Raw genomic sequence first — 18350 nt, forward strand, 5'->3', positions numbered from 1 at the left:
GGTGTTCCTCGATACGGCGGGTTGTGTCTCTTCTGGGCTTTGCGTGAATCTAGATTCGAGATCTGGCTGATGGCCTGAAATTCTTCCTACCTCACGATGGCAGACGCGCGTGGCAAACGTCCGATTGAAGGCTATTTAGCCGTCATTTACGGAGCATCTCTTCTTCAATATGCGTCAAGGATTACAAAGATGATTGGACTTTTATTATGCTTCTCAGGTCTGTCAAACGAATGAAAGCTCAGTGAGCTTTTCTCTCCCCCACAATTACCACAACGCGCCCCCTAACCTCCCCTTTCCCCTTCAATCCTTAACACATCCTCCAAAACAAAGCAGCAGTATTACTCACCAGCGCTTTACACGTGCACACCACGCATGCCCCACGTGCCGAATCCCCAATCCCTATCCCAAAAGTTGCGCTTAACCCTCGCGCCGCCGCCGCTCAACTTGCGCATACCAGTAATATCGGGCTGGCTCCACAGATAATTGATGCTGGACTTGAAGTATCCGGCGTTGCCGCTGCCGCTGATCCACGCGCAGTTGGGCGTCGCGTCGCACTGCGCCATCAGGTTGGCGTTCCACTGGCTGCGGTCGACAGACGCCCATCTGGGGTTCGCCGCCATGTCGTTGCCCTGCGTAGAGAGTGTCAGTCATGTCTGGGTGCGATTGAATTGGGAGAGAAGGAGCTTGACGCACCGCCGCGTCGAGGCCGCACTGGATTAAGTATCTGCCGCCGGTGGCGGGGACTGTGTAGACCGTGTTGTTGGCTGAGGGACAGGTTGGGCCGTCGGGAGCGGCCAGGTAGGACGTCGCTGCCGCAATGGCGTTCGTGCTGGTGCTGGACGAGCTGCTGCTGGTGCTGGGTGATCCGGAGCCGCTGGTCAGTTTGCGCGCGCCCCAGATGTTCTGGTTCACGTTCGGTGCCATGAGGGTGTTCTTCATGTAGCAAGGGCCTACAACACAGTATCAGCAAAGATTTGTAACGAAGGTAAGTCAAGAGGGCGAAGACGTACTCGGGTCTCCTGGCGGGTTGGGCATGACAAAGCTGATCTGGATGCAGTTGGCTGTCTCGGAGCAGTATTGGATGCACTGGTTGAGCGAGTAGGCGATCTTGCTGCCCAGGTCGCCGCCAATGCGGTCCCAAGTACACTCAACGGCCCAGGTCGATCCATCCAAAGTCGTGACTATCGTGCCGTTGCCGTTGGGGCAGAGCACGGTAGGCGCCGCTGTGGACGAGTAGGAAGCTGAAGTGCTGCTGCTTGTTGTCGCAGACGACGACACCGTCGTTGGTGTAGCCGAGCTAGAGCTGCTGCTGCTAAGTGCAGTCGGAAGTGACAGACTCGATGGGCTCGGGCCGACGCTGATTGACGGAACAGAAACGCTGATGAAAGAGCTTTGTCCGGTACCAGAAACATTGATAATCGAGATGCTTGCAGAGGGGAGACCAAGAGAGGAGCTGCTCGCAGGAGCCGAAGGAGCTGGGACTGGGATTGACGGCACTGAAAGAGTCGGAACCGAGACGCTGAGACTCGAACTGCTCCCAGTGGAAGCGCTTGGGATCGAAATGGCAGGAATCGAGACACTTGGAGCCGGAAAAGTGGGAACAGAAGGAGAGCTGCTCGCAGAATGCACGGGAGAGACACCCGGGATCGAGACCGAAGGCACGGAAAGGCTCGGGACCGAGACGACAGGTGTGACAGTCGTAGCAAAGGGCGAGACTGATACCGAAGAGGGCGCAAGAGTCGGGAATCCGCTGGGAAGCGACGGATTAGTCGGCAGGGGTGACAAGGTAAGTTGATTGCCGGCAAAGTAGTTGGCCGTCGTGGCGGTAATGAGGTTCGCAAAGGTTGGGTTGAAGCCCGTGAACGACCGGAAAATCGAGACAGACGAGGGATCGAACAATGTGGCGCCACAGATTGGGCTACTGGGCGGGTAGACAGTCCTGAAGAGTGTGTCGATGATGGTCTCGCTCACAGTCGCGCGCGCAACGTTCACAACAGCTGTCTTGGTCAGTGCAGGCTGTGTGCCCATACGAGTGACCGTAGATGTGACATTCAAGAAAATGGTAGGATTGGCGGCTGTGACGGTGGTCCAAATGGTGTTCCTTGACAAGGAAGTGATGGTGTCGACCATCGTTGACAACGCCTGAACATAGGTCGTTCCACGAGGAATGATAGACGTCGAGAATACAGTACCGCAGTACGGAATAGACCAGACGGTCACGGCCTGGCGTCTTTCCAATTCATCCCGCTTGCTGGGCGGGGCTGTCACTGCTGGCTCCGCAGCGGCAGCACCACCCGTTGGCTGGAGCATGAGCCGTGGTGAAATGCAGTCTGAACGGACGGTAGAAGTAGAAGTAGATCGTACGGTGACAGTCTTGTCGTCATTGACCAAGAAGGACGACACAGTCACAGCCGGGCTGGGGATAATGGTAGTCGTAAGCCCAACGCGAGTGATCGTTGGCTGGCTAGTCGGCGTAACAGTCGTTTTACCAGTGAAATCGATGACGGTAGTCTCAGCTGCTTCGAGTCAGTATAGTCTGCTCCAGGAGCAGCCAGGGCTTACTTGAAGTCGACGAGACCCATCTGGTCGTGGTCGAAGTAACAGTCGTGTACTGCAGAGTCCGCGTGTGCACATGGGTGTAAGAGACTTGAGTCGTAAAACGACCGCCCTCGTTTGTTCCGAAAAGTCGAAGAGTGACTGGACCAGCCGCAATCGTGCTTTGGGCAATCCTGAAGCTAAAGGGCACCGTGCCGGTAAACCCTCGCTCAATGGTGGCAGGATTCATGGCGGACACGAAGCGTGTCGAGCCCGCCGTGTCCACATAGGTGGCTTGGACGGTATAAATGCCAGCAGCTTCACAACCGGGGCGAGAGCCGTCTGCGACCAAGTTTGCTAAAAGTCTTTCCGCGGCGAATGGATCCTGTCAAAGGTCAGAATTTTTCAAAAGTCCTGTCGAGAAACTAGACCTACAGAGTTGCAAATGCCGCCTCCAGGTGCAAAAGCGAAATTGACGCATGCCTGAGCCGACACCGCAGTTGCCTGCAGCGCGACTACGGCAAAACTGAGAACCGATTTCTTCGAGAACATGGCGAAAGAGAAGTTGGCTCCTGAGCCGACCCAAAACACGGTGCAAGAGACAGAGGAAGAATTGAAGGACGAAAACCTAGAGCGTGCTTTTTATTTGAACTCATCTCATTTATTAACAACCCAAAGGCATAGGTAAAAGCCACATCCAGCATACCGGCGTCATGCTCATGGTTGGTGGTGCTCTGAAGGCTATAGTCGATGCTGAGTGATTGTCCTGTTAGCAAAGGCCGTGGCGATGATCTACAGACTGGTAGATTGACTGTTCCCGTTTGCGGTATTCAAGAATCGGGGTTTGGGGCCGGTCCTGAGCGCTGAATGAGGTGTTGGGATGCGGGGAATGCTGTGAAGGCAGTCAAAGCAAACAATAGAGACTCGACGGCAGGAATAAGCGGCAGGCATGACGGTTCGATGCGATGCCTTGTAAGATTGTATTCCGATTCTCTTCAATTTTCTGGATATGGAAGATTGACAATCTGTGGATGGACGGTGTGGCAGTTGATCTTCAACAGAATGTCCAGCAGACGAGCGACAGACGGACCGTCAGGGTCAGGTTGAGAAAATTGTAGTTGTATAGGTGCAATAGTACAGCTCTAGTCTTTGTCAGTCGAAACGCGGGCAAGAAGTCAACAAAGGAGAAAGATGTGTGCACTTGGGCGCTCCTCGTCCTTGCCATACCCCCGGCAGCAGCAGCAGCAGCAGCAATCGAGACTCTTGTTCAGCGAAATACCATCAATCTCAGCATATCAATGACATGCAGGAATCGCGACCCGAGCTATCGGCGCGTTGTTGACAAGGACCAGTGTCCTGGACAAAAGCTGGTCGTTGGTATCTCATTTGTCCCGGACAAAGACCCCATGACGTCGAATAGCACAGCAGTACCACAAAGAGGACGGATGCGGGGGAGACGATCGGCCAAAGAGGACTTGTTGGGAGCTCATATCCAGAAGTCTGGTCGGTTTCTTATGTTGATTGAGGATTTGTTCTGTACTCCCAGACAGCACATAGGGGCATCTTAACGTGGTGGATATCTTGATCACTCCTTGTACGTAATTGTCTTCAACCTCAAAAACTCATCAACGCCCCATTGACCGTTGAAGCGGCCCCAACCGCTGCTCTTCGCGCCTCCGTGCGGCAGAGTTGCCTCGTCATGGATGGACATGCTGTTGATATGAACGGCCCTGCAGAAAGAACAAGTTAGCGCCACACCCGCACCCAGAAGACAATTTTGCTTACCCCGACTCAATTCTCTTCGCGATTCTCAAAGCCCTTGCCAGATCCTTGCTAAAGACCGCGGACGTAAGGCCGTACGCCGTGTCATTTGCAATGACTAGCGCATCCTCTTCGCTGTGAACCTCAATGAGACTGACGGTTGGTCCGAAGCTCTCTTCGTGATACAGGTCCATCTCAGGTTTCACGCCTTCGACGACTATCGGGCGCATGCGTGTGTGCGAGAAAGCGCCAGTCTCGGGGTGCGTCTCATGCTTCTGGTGATCGCCATATAAAATACTCGCGCCGCCAGCTATAGCGTCGCCAACCAGGCGCTTGTTCTTCTCGACTGTTGGACTCTGCACAAGAACTGGTGCCGGTGCATGATCGGGAAAGACTTTCGCAAGAGCAGTTTGGAAGGCGGGCTTAAAGGCGGGAAGGATGTCCTTGTGGACGAGGATGCGCTCCGTAGCCATGCACACTTGGCCACCGTGCAAGAAGGCTCCAAGAGCACATTGAAAGGCTGCGAGTTCTACGTCTGCATCGTCAAGGACGATGGACGACGCCTTGCCGCCGAGCTCCATAAGACATGGCTTCAGCGCCTTGCCAGCCATGGAGGCGATTATCGAACCGATTGCCGTGCTGCCGGTAAAGTTGATCTTCTTGATGGCTGGGGAGTTGATGAGCTGGGTGGTAGCCGCGGGCGACTCGTCCCGGGTCGTGTAGATGACATTCAGTACACCAGCTGGCAGACCAGCGTCGGCAAGCACACGTCCGATGGAGTAAAAAGCGCGGGGACATAGCTCTGAACCTTTCAGGATGCAAGTGTTACCAGCAGCAATTGCGTAGATGACTGCGCGTAAACCGAGGATGTAGGGAGCATTCCTGCAAAATTGTTAGCCTCCTCAAAAGCACAAGGACAGCACAAACGAGTTGTCTTGAATGTCCAGACAAGTCGCGTGAGATCCACTCACCAAGGTGCAATGCCCAAAATGACTCCATATGGCTCTTTCAAAACCAGCGCACCGGTTCCCTCATCTTGACACATTGGGACGTGACCCATGATATTGCTGGATCTGCCCGCCACATCCCTCATCAACTCTGCCGCGGTAAAGATGTTGAAACCAGTAAATGGATCTATCCCTCCCGTCTCGTCTGTCATGTATCTCTTGAGCTCATCCTCGCGTTGTTGAAGCAAATCGGCGGCCTTCATGAAAATCGTTCGTCGCTGAGCAGGCTTGCTCTTGGACCACGCAGGAAACGCCGCAGCGGCAGTGGCAAGTGCGGAGTCGACATGTGCACTTGTGGCAGAGGAACTCTTCCAGAGGAACTGGTGGGACGCGGGCGAAGTGACGTCGAAGGTCGTGGTCGAAATGACTTCTTCGCCATTGATCAACAGCGGGACGGTGTATCGTGTACCATTCTCCACGAGCATGGTGAGAGGATGTTGCGAGTGCTAGGTCGCCACAAGCTGGAAACAGGCCGCGTCATCTTTTCGCAGCAGACGACTTATTTATGAGAGACATTGGCGGGCGGCCGCCAGGGCTTGCGCTCCCGGACATCGGATGCCTGTTGGAGCTAGTGATGATGGGATGTGGGGTCCGAAAAGGGCAGCCGAGCAGCGAGGTCGACAACATGCCGCCGGCTGGCCAACGACGGCGAGACTTTTGTCGTTGGCAAAGGTGATGGTCGATGGTGGGTGGGGAGCGCCACATGGGCCTCTGGCTGATTGGTGTGTTGATCTCGGAGGGAATTCTGTGGCTCTGGCTGTGTCATGGCTGCTATAGTACCCCACATCCCGAGACTCATTTGCACATTGTCCGTTTTTGACCAGATTCTCGGACAGCCGTCCATGCAAAACATTAGTCTGAGGCAATGTCGCTGTTGCTTTCGAACATGATTGAACCGTTGTTGGTCCATGTGTCCAACCCCACTAGGAACTTTTGATGCCCAGACTTCTAGCCTGTCTCCACCGGTTATTTGTCAGCTGCAGTTATCAACAGGGACGGAAATCCTCCGTCGTCTGTAGTCTACCGAGTTTGACTGTTGCCGCAAAAGCCGAGAAGCTACGACTGCGCACCATATCCAGTGTCAACTCACTCAAGCCAGAATCAGCTACATGTATCTAGTACTACAACCTACTAAAAACAACCATCAACGCAAAGTGCCGTGGGATATCTCTAGACCAGCAGATGCTCATGCCTCCTCATGACCAAGCCAAACACGTCTATACTCTCGTCCATCTTACGAATGCCCTGCTATCCACACCAGTTCTCCCATGCTTACACCACAATCAAGTTGCCAATCCTCAACCCTTGGCTTTCGTACCACCACCGCCTCCGCACCCCTACTCCTATGGCTCTACTCAATGTTTCGTATGTCTGTTCGCCGCCTCCCACCATGACCAAGGGGATCGGATGCGGTCTCTTGATACCGCCAGGTAGCTTTTGCTCCTCGTGAAGAAAAGGTTGCACGAGATCGGCGTCTGGGTCTTCGTCCTTGTCTTGCTCGGGGTAGCTAACCATGATGACGAGCTGAAGGGATTGCGGAGACGGAGGATAAGCTGGAATATTGGCCAGCTTTTCGGAAAAGGAGCAACCGCCGCGTTTCAACACGATGATCTGGTAATCCTTTGGTATTCCTGGTGCCAGACGGCCGTCGCAGTTGTCGTCGCCAACAAAAATCTTCTGCCAAGGTAGCTTCTTGTCGTTCGTCGCCAGTTCATCGCCCCCTTTTCCCGACGGTGGGGGCACGGCTCCCGGTCCGGTTGACAGGGTGGCAGAGTACTGAATCCGGTGCACGCGGCGGCCTTTTCCGCCTTGCTTTTGCTTGGACGATCGCCCCTTGTCCAGCAAGTGCTTCTGCGGAGTTGAGGGTCTTGTCAAAGGTTCGAGGCCTTCTGTTAGGATGCTCTGGAAATTTTGGAGCAAGTTGGAGAAGAGCGATGGGTTCACAGACTCCAAATGAACCCCGTCAGGCAGTGAAAGAAATCCGTCCGAGGAATTCGTGTCCACCTCGACCCCCTTCAGTCCAAGTCTTTCCGCTGCCAATGCAGCTGCACTTTTCTGAGTTGTGACCTCTGGGGCGTCAATGAACAGGTCCAGGGTCGTCAAGTCTCTGGTTCTCGTGAAATAGGGGTCAGCTGGGTTGAAGCTCGACATGAGGTCTCTTGACATGTAAACCTTTTCGTCTCTTCCCAATGCCACATTTGAGACGGCATAAATCCTAAACATGTCGTTGGACGACTCGCCAGCCTGTGGTCCCAGCTTTTCGGATTCTCTGACCATACCCAGACGGAGGCCACTCATCGAATTCACCATGATGCCTCCTCCGATCCGCTGAAGGGACAGAGTATTGAGCATGGCATTTGGCAAATTCGGAAACGACAAATCGAACGTCGTCCGAGCCACCATCCGAGAGCTTGTTGCGTTGTGCGGCACGAGCTGAGGAGGCAAGGTCCAAGGGAAATACGTATAGTTGGATGGCGAGTGGAGATCCGACAACGAGATGCTCGGATGGTCAGTCGTAAACTCGATGAGAGGAGACTCCGATGTTGCTCGACTTGGCATCAAATGGAGACGAGCCAAGCTCGCGGCGTGGAAAACATCATCGCGTGCGGCAGTGGCCGACATGGTCAAGGGGACTTGTGCGGGAGGCAGAGGACATTGCGGCGTGGAATCTCCTGATTGGTGCCTCCCCGAACTTGAGGTCCGGGAGGTGGCGTTTTGACGGAGGTGTTTAGGCATGATCAGAGGGTGGCCTTCGGTGGTGAACACCCATGGTGCGTCGACTTGGTTCAGAGGGTGATCATTGTCAAATAAAAGGAAGAGGTACTTGGCGGTTTCACCCAAGAAGAAGCTCTCCATCCGATCGCTCTTTTCACCTGATCTTACATCCTGCAAGCCAGCCCATCCACAGCTAGTCCAGCAGCGGCGCTTGATATCTCTCAGCGCCATTTCGCCCACATGGAGATACCAAGGATCTCGAGTAGCCCGGTAAAGATACCAGGTAGACTCAATGAACTCTGGTCGACCGCCCCACCAGCGAAGTCCCATCTCTATGTTTCCTGTTGCAGTGGACCAACGTTCTGGAAGGGCAGAGTAACGTGTCCATAGTGCCGTATACAAGAGATGTGTCTCGATGGCTTCATCCAATTCTCCGGCAAAAGTGAGCAAGCCCGGGTAGTACGCACTCAGACTGTCAAACCAGAATGCTCGCATTGCTCCCGTGTAAAGATCAACTTGGATGTAGTGGGGATGTTGGTGCATAGGGCCGCGGTAAATGTGTCGCTTGATGCCGGCGTGGGATTCATGCCACACTCGCAGGAAAGCTTCAGGAGAGTCGCGGTCGTCTATCGGATCGGAAGGGAGGCCTGAGAGGAGGATGTGGGACTTGAAAGCGTATTCAAAGAAGCTGTCAATGCCAGCTCCAATGCCAGTGTATGGGCTGACCCATTGACCTGTTTCTGCGTCTATTCCGGAGCCGATCAGACCGGAGCTGCTTCTTCTCGACCAGATTGCCCAAAACGCCGCCTTTCCAAGTTTTTCAAAAGTAGGATCTCCAGTGAGTCTGCTTAGGGTGGAAAACTCGAGCACGAGACTGCCAGCGCCGGCACTGCACGTTTCCGTAATTTCGGGCGACTCGTTGGAAGCTGCTTTACACTGGCCATGTTCCGCGTCCGTGTTTAGCGGCGAGTTGGCGTAGAACGGAATTCCAGTACGCAAATTGACCCGTGGATATGGGATTCCCGTCGGCGTATGGAAAGCTGGAAGTATTCGTTTGCCCAGATCTTGCGCGAGCCGCAGCAGTTGACCGTTGTAGATGAAGCCGCCTGGCCACTCAATGCCGCTTTCACCATCGTCACTCTTGACAGTCTTGGCCTCGTATCCCCGAATGGGCAATTCTCCTATCGCAAAGAGATGGGCGCTCAGCAGGCCACCCAGCCCTCGAATGACCGTCTCGAATACCTGGACCTTGCTGTCCAAGTCGAAGCCTTTTGACCGACTTCCTTGACCAGCAGGTCCCTCGGATCCATCGCCATAGTGTTCGACAAATAGCTGTACGCCGTTCTGGAAGTCGCCGAGAGGGTCCCTACCACTACTTGTAGCTGGTGAGGATGCAAGAATGGCGAGAGTAGAGAGACTGTCAATCAAGGTCAGGGAGTAGTTGCCCAAGACATCGTTGACCTCGATGTGTGCTGGGTTTGCGCGGTCCCGCGTGAGGGATGAGCAGGATAGAGGGCGAAGTTCATCTTCAGGAAACGCATATCTCATGTAATTATCATAGCCATGGTAAAAGATGTCCGTCGTTTCTTGCCTGCGAACAGTGAGCTTCGAAAATAACTGGCGACGGCGCGGAAATTGTACTTTAAGTTTCGGAGTAGCTCATCAGTCATGCATGTTGACAGTGCCACGCATTCGAGTAGCCAGAAAAGGGCTGTCCACCTAAGACGCCCCCCCCAACGCGGTGCGGAATTGCTGGCGCGAGGATTAGGTGCGGCCCTGCTCAGCACCGGCCAAAATGACAGCATACCCAAGTGATAAGGTAGCCCGTAGAGACGGCATGGGAGAGGCAGTGCGACTGGAGAGACGAAGGTTATCTCCAAGCTCCACCTGTGAATCAAGAAGGAGAAAGGTTGGGAAGAGGACAGATAGAAATCCCAGGCATGCTTGGACCGGGTTTACTTTGACGTAGCCTCAAGCTGCGGGTCCGCGCATGGCCCGTGCTCTGAAATTCTGAGAGCACCGCACCGCATCGTCATCCGATTCCGCCTCCACTTCACAACACTCATTTCATTACCTCTTCGTCTCCGCCCGTCGTGCAAACCCAATCGCCCCAGTGATGCTCCCGCGCGCAGCTCTCCGCCTCGCTGCCGCCCGGCCGCTGCTCTCGGCAGCTCCCAGAGCATCGCCGGCTCTGTGGTCAAGAAGCTACGCGAAGAATCGCGCGCCCAACTCCAACCCGTCTAGACCCGATACCAACTCGCCGCGAAGAGACTCTCGCTCGCAGTCCGACTCTGCCGAGCAGGCTGCAGAATTCAACCCCAATGCATCTGCGGAAAAGAATACTGCGCCGCAGTCACAACCGGGCCCTGGCGCACCCGCCAAAGATGGCACAGAACGCCAGCCACAGCAGCCGAGGCAGCCACTGCCAGACTTGACGCAGGGCATCCCATCTACATTCGAAGCCGAATTCCTCAAGTCGACGTCCGAGTCCAAGGAAAAGGCGCCAGAGCCATCTCTCAACATCACAGAGGACCCGAATGCAGAGGCAGAGGCCGGCGGCCGTGGCGGCGGTGAAGGCGGCGAGCTTCCCAAATCCGCGTACGAAACGTCGACAGACAGGCGACGGGACCGCTACGCAAAACTGACCGGAATCGCATCATTACTATTCCTGGCTTCGGGTGGATTGTATCTGGCAAGGCCATGGGAATCCGAGGAGGAGGCCAGATTATACCCCGATATCGAGGATGGATGGTCACCTTCGGCTATTTATGCTCGTGCTAAGGCGAGACTGTCTGGTTCGCTCGGATACTACACTGAACCCGTCTTCCCTAAGCTGTTGCCTCAGGTCGACCCCGCGCCTCCATACACGCTTGTGCTGAGTCTGGAAGATCTCCTTATCCACAGTGAGTGGTCCCGCGAGCATGGCTGGAGATTTGCCAAGCGACCTGGTGTCGACTATTTCCTCCGCTACCTCTGCCAATACTACGAGCTCGTCATCTTCACGAGCCTGCCTTCTCAAGCCGCAGACCCTGTCATTAGGAAGCTTGATCCATTCCGCATTGTCATGTGGCCACTCTTCCGGGAGGCGACGCGCTATGAGAAGGGTGAATATATCAAGGTAAGCTCTTGCATGTGCGAATGACTTCTCACGCTGACTCTGCCAGGATCTCTCCTACCTGAACCGCGATCTTAGCAAAACTATTATCATTGACACCAAGGCCGAGCACGTCAAGAAGCAGCCCGAGAACGCCATTGTCCTACCTCCGTGGAATGGCGAGAAGGGTGACAAGGGGCTCGTTGCCCTGATCCCGTTTCTGGAATACATTGCGACTATGGGCATCACTGATGTTCGGAAAGCCATTCAATCATTCGAGGGCAAGGACATTGCAACGGAGTTTGCCCTCCGAGAGGCCAAGGCGCGCGAAGCCTTCCAGAAGCAGCTTGGCGAAAACAAAAATTCGAGTTCCAGACGGGGTGGCTTTGGAAAGCTTGCAGGAGCCCTAGGCATGAAGGCCCAAGGTGGCCTTGTTGTTGGAGAGGAAACCGCCGCAGAAGGGTTTGCAAAGGGCAAGATGCTTTCAGACCAGATCCGCGAGCGTGGGCAGAAGCAATACGAGATGATGGAGAAGGAAATCCGCGAAAATGGCGAAAAGTGGCTCAAGGAGATGGCAGAGGAAGAGAAGAAGGCTCAAGAGGAAATGACCAAGGGCATGAAGAGCGCCGTGTTTGGAGTATTTGGCGGCGGGAACTCGGAGTCAAAATGAGTGGGCAGGTTCGCTCTATTTGTACATGCGCAGCGTTATCATTTGGGGAGTTGATCAGATCTCTAGGGAACTCTCGATTGTGCGAGTCTGAAAGGCGTGGGGGTTTTTAGGGCCAAGTCCATGATACGAGATGCATCCCTTGTACCATAGCAAGAGGGCGAAATGACAGACGACCTCACAGCGTCAAAATCTATACTCCTGATCTGGGGCGTCGATGAATGTGGGCTTGAAGCAGAGCGCAAACCAAGGCTCAAAGCGCCAACTGAATTGCAAGCCTCGGACTGGAAACAGCATTCTTGCCCATTGTCCCGATTTCCGTCAGTTCCACATGTGGCCGGGTTTGGCACTGCTGACATCCCGAGTGTTTCTTGACGCATCGAGGCGTCGGCTAATTTGATTTCCGAGCGGCGCATGGTCGACTGGTTACGGCTAGCATCTTTCCAAAAGCGATCGGGGCCACTTAGTAAGAGAGCGTCACGGCATCGGAACACCTTGCCGCTTCTGGTGCGGGCTGGCGGCGGGACCGCGGCAGAGACTTATTTCGTCTGAAGGTCAGCGACGCCTTACCTGATTTCCGTCTTCTCCCCTCCCACCGAACCGTACTGTATCGTAACAGTCTTGTAAATCCGCCGCTCACAACCGCTGTCATCCATAGGCAAACGGCACGCAATGGTAGGATCCATCTCCAGCTTTTGATGCCACCTCACTAACAGTCGCCAGGGAAGGGTATACAGCCATGCTTCGTCTCCCTGTGCAGTCCTGGCTAACGTCTTAGCATGCAAACGACCTGATCAAAAATGCGTTCCAAGAATATACGGACGCGACAAGTCCGTCAAAGGTGAGCCCACGTCGCTCACTCGCGTCGGTCGCGCGTCGACTGACAACCCGCCCAGTGTGCGAAAGTCCGATGTCTCCACTGCGGTTTTACTCGCGCAAAGAACACGACCAGGCAGATTGAGCACCTTCAGTCATGCCAGGCGTATTTGAACTCCCCCGACGCCATGCCGTACATTCAGAGCACCAACAGGGACAGCACCGGTGCCAGTGGGTCAATCGACCCCAACATGACACAAGAGAGCACTCCAAACCGTAGCATCCTGAATGGAACGCATCCAAACCCAAACCTCCAAGTTCACCGTCGAGGACCCAACACGAACAAACGATCGCGTGAAGGTCAGCCGATTGCACCGCACCCAGCCCCGCCGCCGCCGCCGCCGCCTCAACAACATCCTTCGCTTGTAGCCCATCTCTTGAACAAGTACCAGGCTTCATTCACGGCCGCAACACAACAACCATTCCTCTCGCATGCCGGTTGTGGAACGTTGTCTGCGCCAGCGCTGTGCCAATGGCTTGTCCAAGATGCGCACTATGCTCGGGGATACATCAGGTTCATTGGCAACATGTTGGCCAAAATTCGACTGCCTGTCGTTGCCAACAGCCAATTCAACCAAACTTATCGCGTCATGGACCTGCTCATCAGCGCCTTGAATAATATCCGGCGCGAAATGACGTTTTTCGAAATCACTGCAACCAAGTTCGGCTTGCAGATGACGGACGAGCCACCGAACCACATCACCCGCGCATATCTCGACTTGTTTGTCAGTTCAACCAGCACGGGAGCAAGTCTGCTGGAAGGCATGGTGGTATTGTGGGCAACAGAGCATGTGAGTAACCCAGACTTCTCACCATCAAGTCATTTGAAGAAGCTAATACCCATCTAGTGCTATCGAACCGCCTGGACCTACGCCGCCTCATTCACGCCTACTCTCTCCATGCCGTCTACCGACCCTCATATTGTCGCCCTTCACCAGCAGCTCATCCCGAACTGGACGTCCGCGCCCTTTTCCAAATTCGTTGATGCCTGCCGTCTTCTCGTTGACGAGCTCGCCAATACGACGACGTCGCCCAATGGCAAGGAGGAGATGCAGCGATGTGAGCAGCTTTTCGAGCAAGTGTGCTGGCTCGAAGAGCGCTTTTGGCCCGACGTCGACGGCATGGGCGAAGAAGACGAGACGGCCCGTCTGACTGCCCACGGGGCCCATCACACGCATTCGGCCAGCGCTGCCGCGCACACGCATCAGACGCATAATCTCAACTCTGCCCCAGGCGTGAATATAGGGAGCGGACATCTCGGCAACAGCATGGGCGGCACGGAGACGCCGTCGCGCGACTCTGGCAACTCGTTTGGCGGCGCCTTGAATGGCATCGAAGCCGCAGCCAACGGTACGCCGTCTGATGAAGTCTGAGCCGAAGTGGGATTTTTGTTTGCAGCAAGGAGCGGCTCTGGTCTGGCTGACGGATGCGATCGAATGACAGGAGACCACAGCGGCACTGTTGATAATGGCACTCCGGCGGCGGTCGAAGACGACGGCGGCAACAGTACCGCAGACGACGAAGCCTCAACCATTGAGGAGATCTGAAAACGTGTGGTCTTGCCATTTACTTCTTGCCGTTTGTCGCACATGGGGCTTCCGTTGTCCTTACTGGTCATCCCCACTCTGTCCCTCTCGCGCCGCCTACTACGTCGATCAAGTCGGGGCACGCACACTTCCGAGACTTCCCCAATCACACGTTTCCTTTTCCTTCCCTCTGGCCGTTTTCTCAGCCGTCAGAGTTCTTCTTCACATCGGCTGGGCTGCCAGCCGTTACCTCTTTCCTCTCCTGTCCGGGCAGTTTGCGGTCATGCATCTTAAGGGTCTTTCTTTTTTTCCTCTCCTCATAATTCTCAAGCGTCGATGGCGATAAAAACGGTGACAGTGGACGTCGAAGCCCTGGAGTACTCCTTTTCCGCGGTGTGGTGTGTGGTGTTGTTTTCATTTACTCTCACCTTTCTGTCTCCTTTCATTTCTCCTCTCCACACGTCGATGGGTGGTCGACTGGGTTAGTCAAGGGTTTTTGATTGACAGGCGATGGACGGTAACGGATATGATAGGATACGATACGATAGGGTAACGAGGATATCTGGATACTTGCAGTGGCCATGATGCTCTATCAGGCATACTCAAAAATGGTTCATTTACTATCTACTACTCGCGTACTGCTGCTGCTACAGCTGCTGCAATGACGTGCCTTTGGTATTGTCCACTTGGCCGTCAATCGTTGCTTTCGTCTTTGTTGTCCTCATCTGCGAATCTAGATCATCCATGCCCAGGTCAGGCTAGATCATGTCGAATCACACGTAGGGAAGAAACGGAGCACCTAGGCCTGGTAGGTAGCGAAAGTCGTCAGAGCGCAGACAGGGCGCATCCGTCCGTCCGTCCGTACACAAAAACTACTAATTTGTAGAGCATTTTGGTTATATAATACCAAAGAACATGGAGCATTCATGCGCCGTTGGGCGCTGGATGAGGGGCGTTTGTAGGCTCTCACCTGTGGTATGCGTCTTTATGAATGGTGCCACTTTTGTCACCAAGTCTTGGAGACTGGCGGTTGAGAGGTAGATAGGTTGATCAGACCGCGAGGTCGATACCAACACTCACACACTAATTCTACAATTCCTTGTCATCTATGCATCTATCCGTCTACTGATCTCCTCATATTTTCATACATCCATCCAACCCACCATCTCCCCTTACTCACGCCTTGGCACTCGAATTACCCACCGGCACACCATTCCACACAACGCCATACGACGTCGCCGGATAATCGCCAAAAGCAACTCCACTCATACTGCGCCTCGCTCAACTTGCTCTTCTGCGTCCTCATCCATGTCTCCAACTCGCACCACCCATCATCGCGGACCTCTCAGGTAGGGAAGCTGCGGTGCAGCGGCAGGGTGCGTGCGCTGGTTAAGGATAAAATGGAAGTACTTCGTCGGGCCACCAGCCGTGGGGTTGTAGAAAGCCGCGCCAGGAGAAGAGGGGCGACGGGGCAGCACGGGCTGCGGGGCGTCGATGATTTTGATATCCAGACGCGCCGCGAACGGCGCCATGTGGCTGGCGACGAGCGAGCGGTTGGCCGTTTAGTGCGAGGCGGGCAGGAAGGGCGCGGATTGCGTGAAGCCGAGGGCCGTCAGGAACGACATGATGTCGGTGTCGTGGCTGAAGTCGAGGTTGAGGGCCTGGTCGAGCGGGAACGTGGCCGTGTTTTTGTCCAGCGTCACGTTGACTTGGGCGGTCGGTGTGTCGATGAGGTGGTGGTTGAGTCGCGCCAGCAGTTCGACGACCCATGGGATGCCGACAGCGCGTCCGGTCGGGCTTTGGAAGGCGTTGTTGCCCGCGAAGTCGATGTCGATGCTGTGTTCGTATCCGACCCATTCTTCGTACGTGAAGAGGCTGCAGAAGTGGGAGAGGCCCAGCCCGACGAGCTCGTATGCGCACAGTGTTTGTGCTGCATATGTATCGTCGACGGTCCAGTCCCAGCCTGAGATTTGCTTGCGGAGGCGCTCTGTTGCGTTGGCGAGGTAGATACTCGCCCACTGCTCAGTAGCTTGAAGCGTTCAAGTCAGTACGCCATCAAGGGGGAAAAGAGGGAAACTGGAGAGCCAACCATTGGTGCCACCGTAGCTGACTTCCAGGTTCGAGTTGGGGCAGTTGTCGTATCCCGCCAAACTGTTGTTGTAACCGTCTTCTTCGACGATCAGCTCCAACGTGGCGTTCTGCGTCCACCCGAGACCAAAGAAGCCAACTAGGAAATACTCTGCCGACTGCGTCCTGCGGTCTTCAGTCGCAGACCGCACGAGGATCTTGGACCCATTGTTCGGATACAAGTGGCTATACTGGCAGTAGTGCAGCACGCCCGAGTCAAACAGTCTGAGATTGATCAGTCTGGTGTCATCAATATGCCTGGGTGGTGTTAATCAACGTACTCTTGATGCCCGAGGGGCACCAGCAATCCGTATCCCAGCTTTTGATTGTAGTCATTAAGGAAAGCCAAGTCGCCCGTGGCGTTGAAGGTTCCGGTCCTGTTTCCTATCTTTTGGCCAAGAGTCGCAGAGTAGCTCTCCGGATACCTGCTGCCATGCCGGTGCACCATGTGCAATAGGCTGATGTTGGTTCCAGGGGGCAGCGCGTATTCGTCCACTCCGAAGCCGTCCGGGTTTGGGAAATAGTGGCTCAACTGGCCCATGAGCTGAAAGATGTTGGCATTGTCCATGTTGCCGGCGATGGGGACCTGCGTCTCGATTGGCTGGACGGGAATGTATGAGACGCCCGAGAAGGGTGCAATGTTGGTCTGCGCCAGGAATGGTGCATCTTCAGTCTTGGTTGGGCCTGCATTAGATGGATCAATGGATGGCTCGATTGCTGTAAGCACCGGACATTTGACCTGCGAAGAGCTCCGGGCTTGTTTGGAAGTATTGAGGCACTTCGGTCGAGGAAGGCGTCGCGACGTTGGCAGCATCGGCGTAGAAGCCAGCCGCTGCGCCAATGAGGGCGCTCCTGATGAGCATTTTCCGGCAGACAGCGCTTGGGAGTCTTAACACCGAGGGCACCGTCGGAGATGAGGCCTTGGAAGCAGAAGTCCATTGCCAATCCAGCGATTGCACTGCATGTATATGCGAAAGAAAAGCACGTCCAGCAGGGTACGGGTACGAGTCGAGGTGCAGCGGGGAGTGGAGGAGCTCAACGAGATGAAGGCAGTGCCTGGCACGTGGGCCGAGAAGAACAGCGAGATGGAGTTGAAGGAATTGATCTAAGCATCCGATTTCCGTGATGGCCGCCAGGTGGTGCAGATGGAACGAGTCAAGTGGTAGGGTTCCTGAGCAAGAGAGAAACACGCCTGTCAAGTTCACTACTTCAGCCTTTTGGCCCCGCCTCCCTCACCCCACGTCATCCCGCTCTCTTTCCACTGCAAGCTTCGACCATCAGCTCAACTTCCCATCACATTGCTGTGTCATTGGTCAGTCAATATGGATTTTGCCATGTGGGCCTCCCCTAAACTTGCGCCAACACCGGCCGCAAAGAAATCGACGCAGCAGTGCATGCTATCCTTCTGTCGCAACGATTTACGAGATGGGGATCGTCCTAAGCATCCTCAGGCCATTACAGTGCGTGCGAAAGAACGGCAAAAGCGAGTCAGTCTCTGAGCAGCATTTTAAGTTGATGCTACACCAGGTTGTTGCGAGCGGCTCGGAAGTCTTGTTTTGACAGCGAACGCAGCAATCGCCATTGCTTTTCTTTGGTAGAATTTCATTTTCAGAAAGTCTCTTGGTTTTGTGGGTGAACATCATGTCTCTTGGGCCGGTCATTGACAAGGAGAGGCGATACAGCCATTTATCTTTGGAGCACTGCTAGCAAAGTCAACACACTTCGAAAGAGGAGGAAGGGACGAAAAAGAGAGGAGAGACTTGAGGAGAAAACGATGGCGTTTCCCATATCTCCATGCAATTTCCGGGCTCTCTCGCTGCGTCCTATATGAAAAAGGGAGTCGCCCCTGAAGTCCCCCGGCAACCCCTCTTATACCTTCTCCTCCTAAGAGGCGCCCCCCCCCCCCCCCCCCCCCCCCCCCCCCCCCCCCATCTCTCCCCGCAAACATCACAGGCCACACGCAAAGGGTCCACACACCGACACACCGAGCGCATCCCTCCTGTGTTCCAGACCATTTGGACCGCGCGGCCACCTCCTTGCCA

The 18350-nt window shown here is 54.8% G+C and overlaps 6 protein-coding genes across 6 annotated transcripts; 2 read left to right on the forward strand and 4 right to left on the reverse strand.

The window, feature by feature from the left end:
- Positions 1-159: 159 nt before the first annotated feature.
- IWZ02DRAFT_503965 (uncharacterized protein) lies at positions 160-3087 on the reverse strand (the record flags this gene model as incomplete). The annotated part of the gene is made up of 5 exons (XM_066770347.1): positions 160-629; positions 694-950; positions 1011-2516; positions 2563-2920; positions 2971-3087. The coding sequence occupies 5 exons, from the start codon at positions 3085-3087 to the stop codon at positions 354-356; spliced, it is 2514 nt and encodes an 837-aa protein (XP_066626823.1). The 3' UTR covers positions 160-353.
- Positions 3088-4111: 1024 nt separating this feature from the next.
- On the reverse strand, positions 4112-6151 carry IWZ02DRAFT_5969 (Aldehyde/histidinol dehydrogenase). The gene is made up of 3 exons (XM_066770942.1): positions 5268-6151; positions 4321-5178; positions 4112-4265 (listed from the first exon to the last, which is right to left on the reverse strand). The coding sequence occupies exons 1-3, from the start codon at positions 5726-5728 to the stop codon at positions 4121-4123; spliced, it is 1464 nt and encodes a 487-aa protein (XP_066626824.1). The 5' UTR covers positions 5729-6151; the 3' UTR covers positions 4112-4120.
- Positions 6152-9963, reverse strand: IWZ02DRAFT_5968 (glycosyl hydrolase family 47-domain-containing protein). The gene is made up of 2 exons (XM_066770941.1): positions 9660-9963; positions 6152-9609 (listed from the first exon to the last, which is right to left on the reverse strand). Exons 1-2 carry the CDS (start codon positions 9821-9823, stop codon positions 6576-6578), a joined length of 3198 nt encoding a protein of 1065 aa, XP_066626825.1. The 5' UTR covers positions 9824-9963; the 3' UTR covers positions 6152-6575.
- Positions 9964-10063: 100 nt separating this feature from the next.
- Positions 10064-12100, forward strand: IWZ02DRAFT_6319 (TFIIF-interacting CTD phosphatase). Its single transcript, XM_066770987.1, has 2 exons — positions 10064-11136; positions 11183-12100. Exons 1-2 carry the CDS (start codon positions 10135-10137, stop codon positions 11780-11782), a joined length of 1602 nt encoding a protein of 533 aa, XP_066626826.1. The 5' UTR covers positions 10064-10134; the 3' UTR covers positions 11783-12100.
- Positions 12101-12333: 233 nt separating this feature from the next.
- Positions 12334-14136, forward strand: IWZ02DRAFT_6335 (uncharacterized protein). Its single transcript, XM_066770990.1, has 5 exons — positions 12334-12454; positions 12503-12508; positions 12558-12620; positions 12676-13446; positions 13504-14136. The coding sequence occupies exons 1-5, from the start codon at positions 12452-12454 to the stop codon at positions 14026-14028; spliced, it is 1368 nt and encodes a 455-aa protein (XP_066626827.1). The 5' UTR covers positions 12334-12451; the 3' UTR covers positions 14029-14136.
- Positions 14137-15482: 1346 nt separating this feature from the next.
- On the reverse strand, positions 15483-17476 carry IWZ02DRAFT_6386 (histidine phosphatase superfamily). The gene is made up of 3 exons (XM_066771001.1): positions 16590-17476; positions 16271-16533; positions 15483-16210 (listed from the first exon to the last, which is right to left on the reverse strand). The coding sequence occupies exons 1-3, from the start codon at positions 17120-17122 to the stop codon at positions 15744-15746; spliced, it is 1263 nt and encodes a 420-aa protein (XP_066626828.1). The 5' UTR covers positions 17123-17476; the 3' UTR covers positions 15483-15743.
- Between the last annotated feature and the right edge of the window lie 874 nt (positions 17477-18350).

This window comes from Phyllosticta citriasiana (genome assembly GCF_038021145.1).
Source record: "Phyllosticta citriasiana strain CBS 120426 chromosome Unknown IWZ02scaffold_1, whole genome shotgun sequence".
NCBI classification, from domain to species: Eukaryota; Fungi; Ascomycota; class Dothideomycetes; order Botryosphaeriales; family Phyllostictaceae; genus Phyllosticta; species Phyllosticta citriasiana.

Bases quoted from the DNA above. Each gene is read 5' to 3' on its own strand.
- IWZ02DRAFT_5969 (XM_066770942.1), bottom strand. From the start codon at position 5,728: ATGCTCGTGGAGAATGGTACACGATACACCGTCCCGCTGTTGATCAAT. The intron at 5,179-5,267 runs GTGAGTGGATCT...ACAATTTTGCAG, and splicing joins ATTTTGGGCATTGCACCTTG to GAATGCTCCCTACATCCTCG. The intron at 4,266-4,320 runs GTAAGCAAAATT...TTCTTTCTGCAG, and splicing joins GCGAAGAGAATTGAGTCGGG to GGCCGTTCATATCAACAGCA.
- IWZ02DRAFT_5968 (XM_066770941.1), bottom strand. From the start codon at position 9,823: ATGCTGTCATTTTGGCCGGTGCTGAGCAGGGCCGCACCTAATCCTCGC. The intron at 9,610-9,659 runs GTACAATTTCCG...CACTGTTCGCAG, and splicing joins GAGCTACTCCGAAACTTAAA to GCAAGAAACGACGGACATCT.
- IWZ02DRAFT_6319 (XM_066770987.1), top strand. From the start codon at position 10,135: ATGCTCCCGCGCGCAGCTCTCCGCCTCGCTGCCGCCCGGCCGCTGCTC. The intron at 11,137-11,182 runs GTAAGCTCTTGC...TGACTCTGCCAG, and splicing joins AGAAGGGTGAATATATCAAG to GATCTCTCCTACCTGAACCG.
- IWZ02DRAFT_6335 (XM_066770990.1), top strand. The intron at 12,621-12,675 runs GTGAGCCCACGT...CAACCCGCCCAG, and splicing joins ACGCGACAAGTCCGTCAAAG to TGTGCGAAAGTCCGATGTCT. The intron at 13,447-13,503 runs GTGAGTAACCCA...ATACCCATCTAG, and splicing joins TATTGTGGGCAACAGAGCAT to TGCTATCGAACCGCCTGGAC.
- IWZ02DRAFT_6386 (XM_066771001.1), bottom strand. From the start codon at position 17,122: ATGCTGCCAACGTCGCGACGCCTTCCTCGACCGAAGTGCCTCAATACT. The intron at 16,534-16,589 runs GTACGTTGATTA...GATCAATCTCAG, and splicing joins GTGCCCCTCGGGCATCAAGA to ACTGTTTGACTCGGGCGTGC. The intron at 16,211-16,270 runs GTTGGCTCTCCA...GAACGCTTCAAG, and splicing joins CAGCTACGGTGGCACCAATG to CTACTGAGCAGTGGGCGAGT.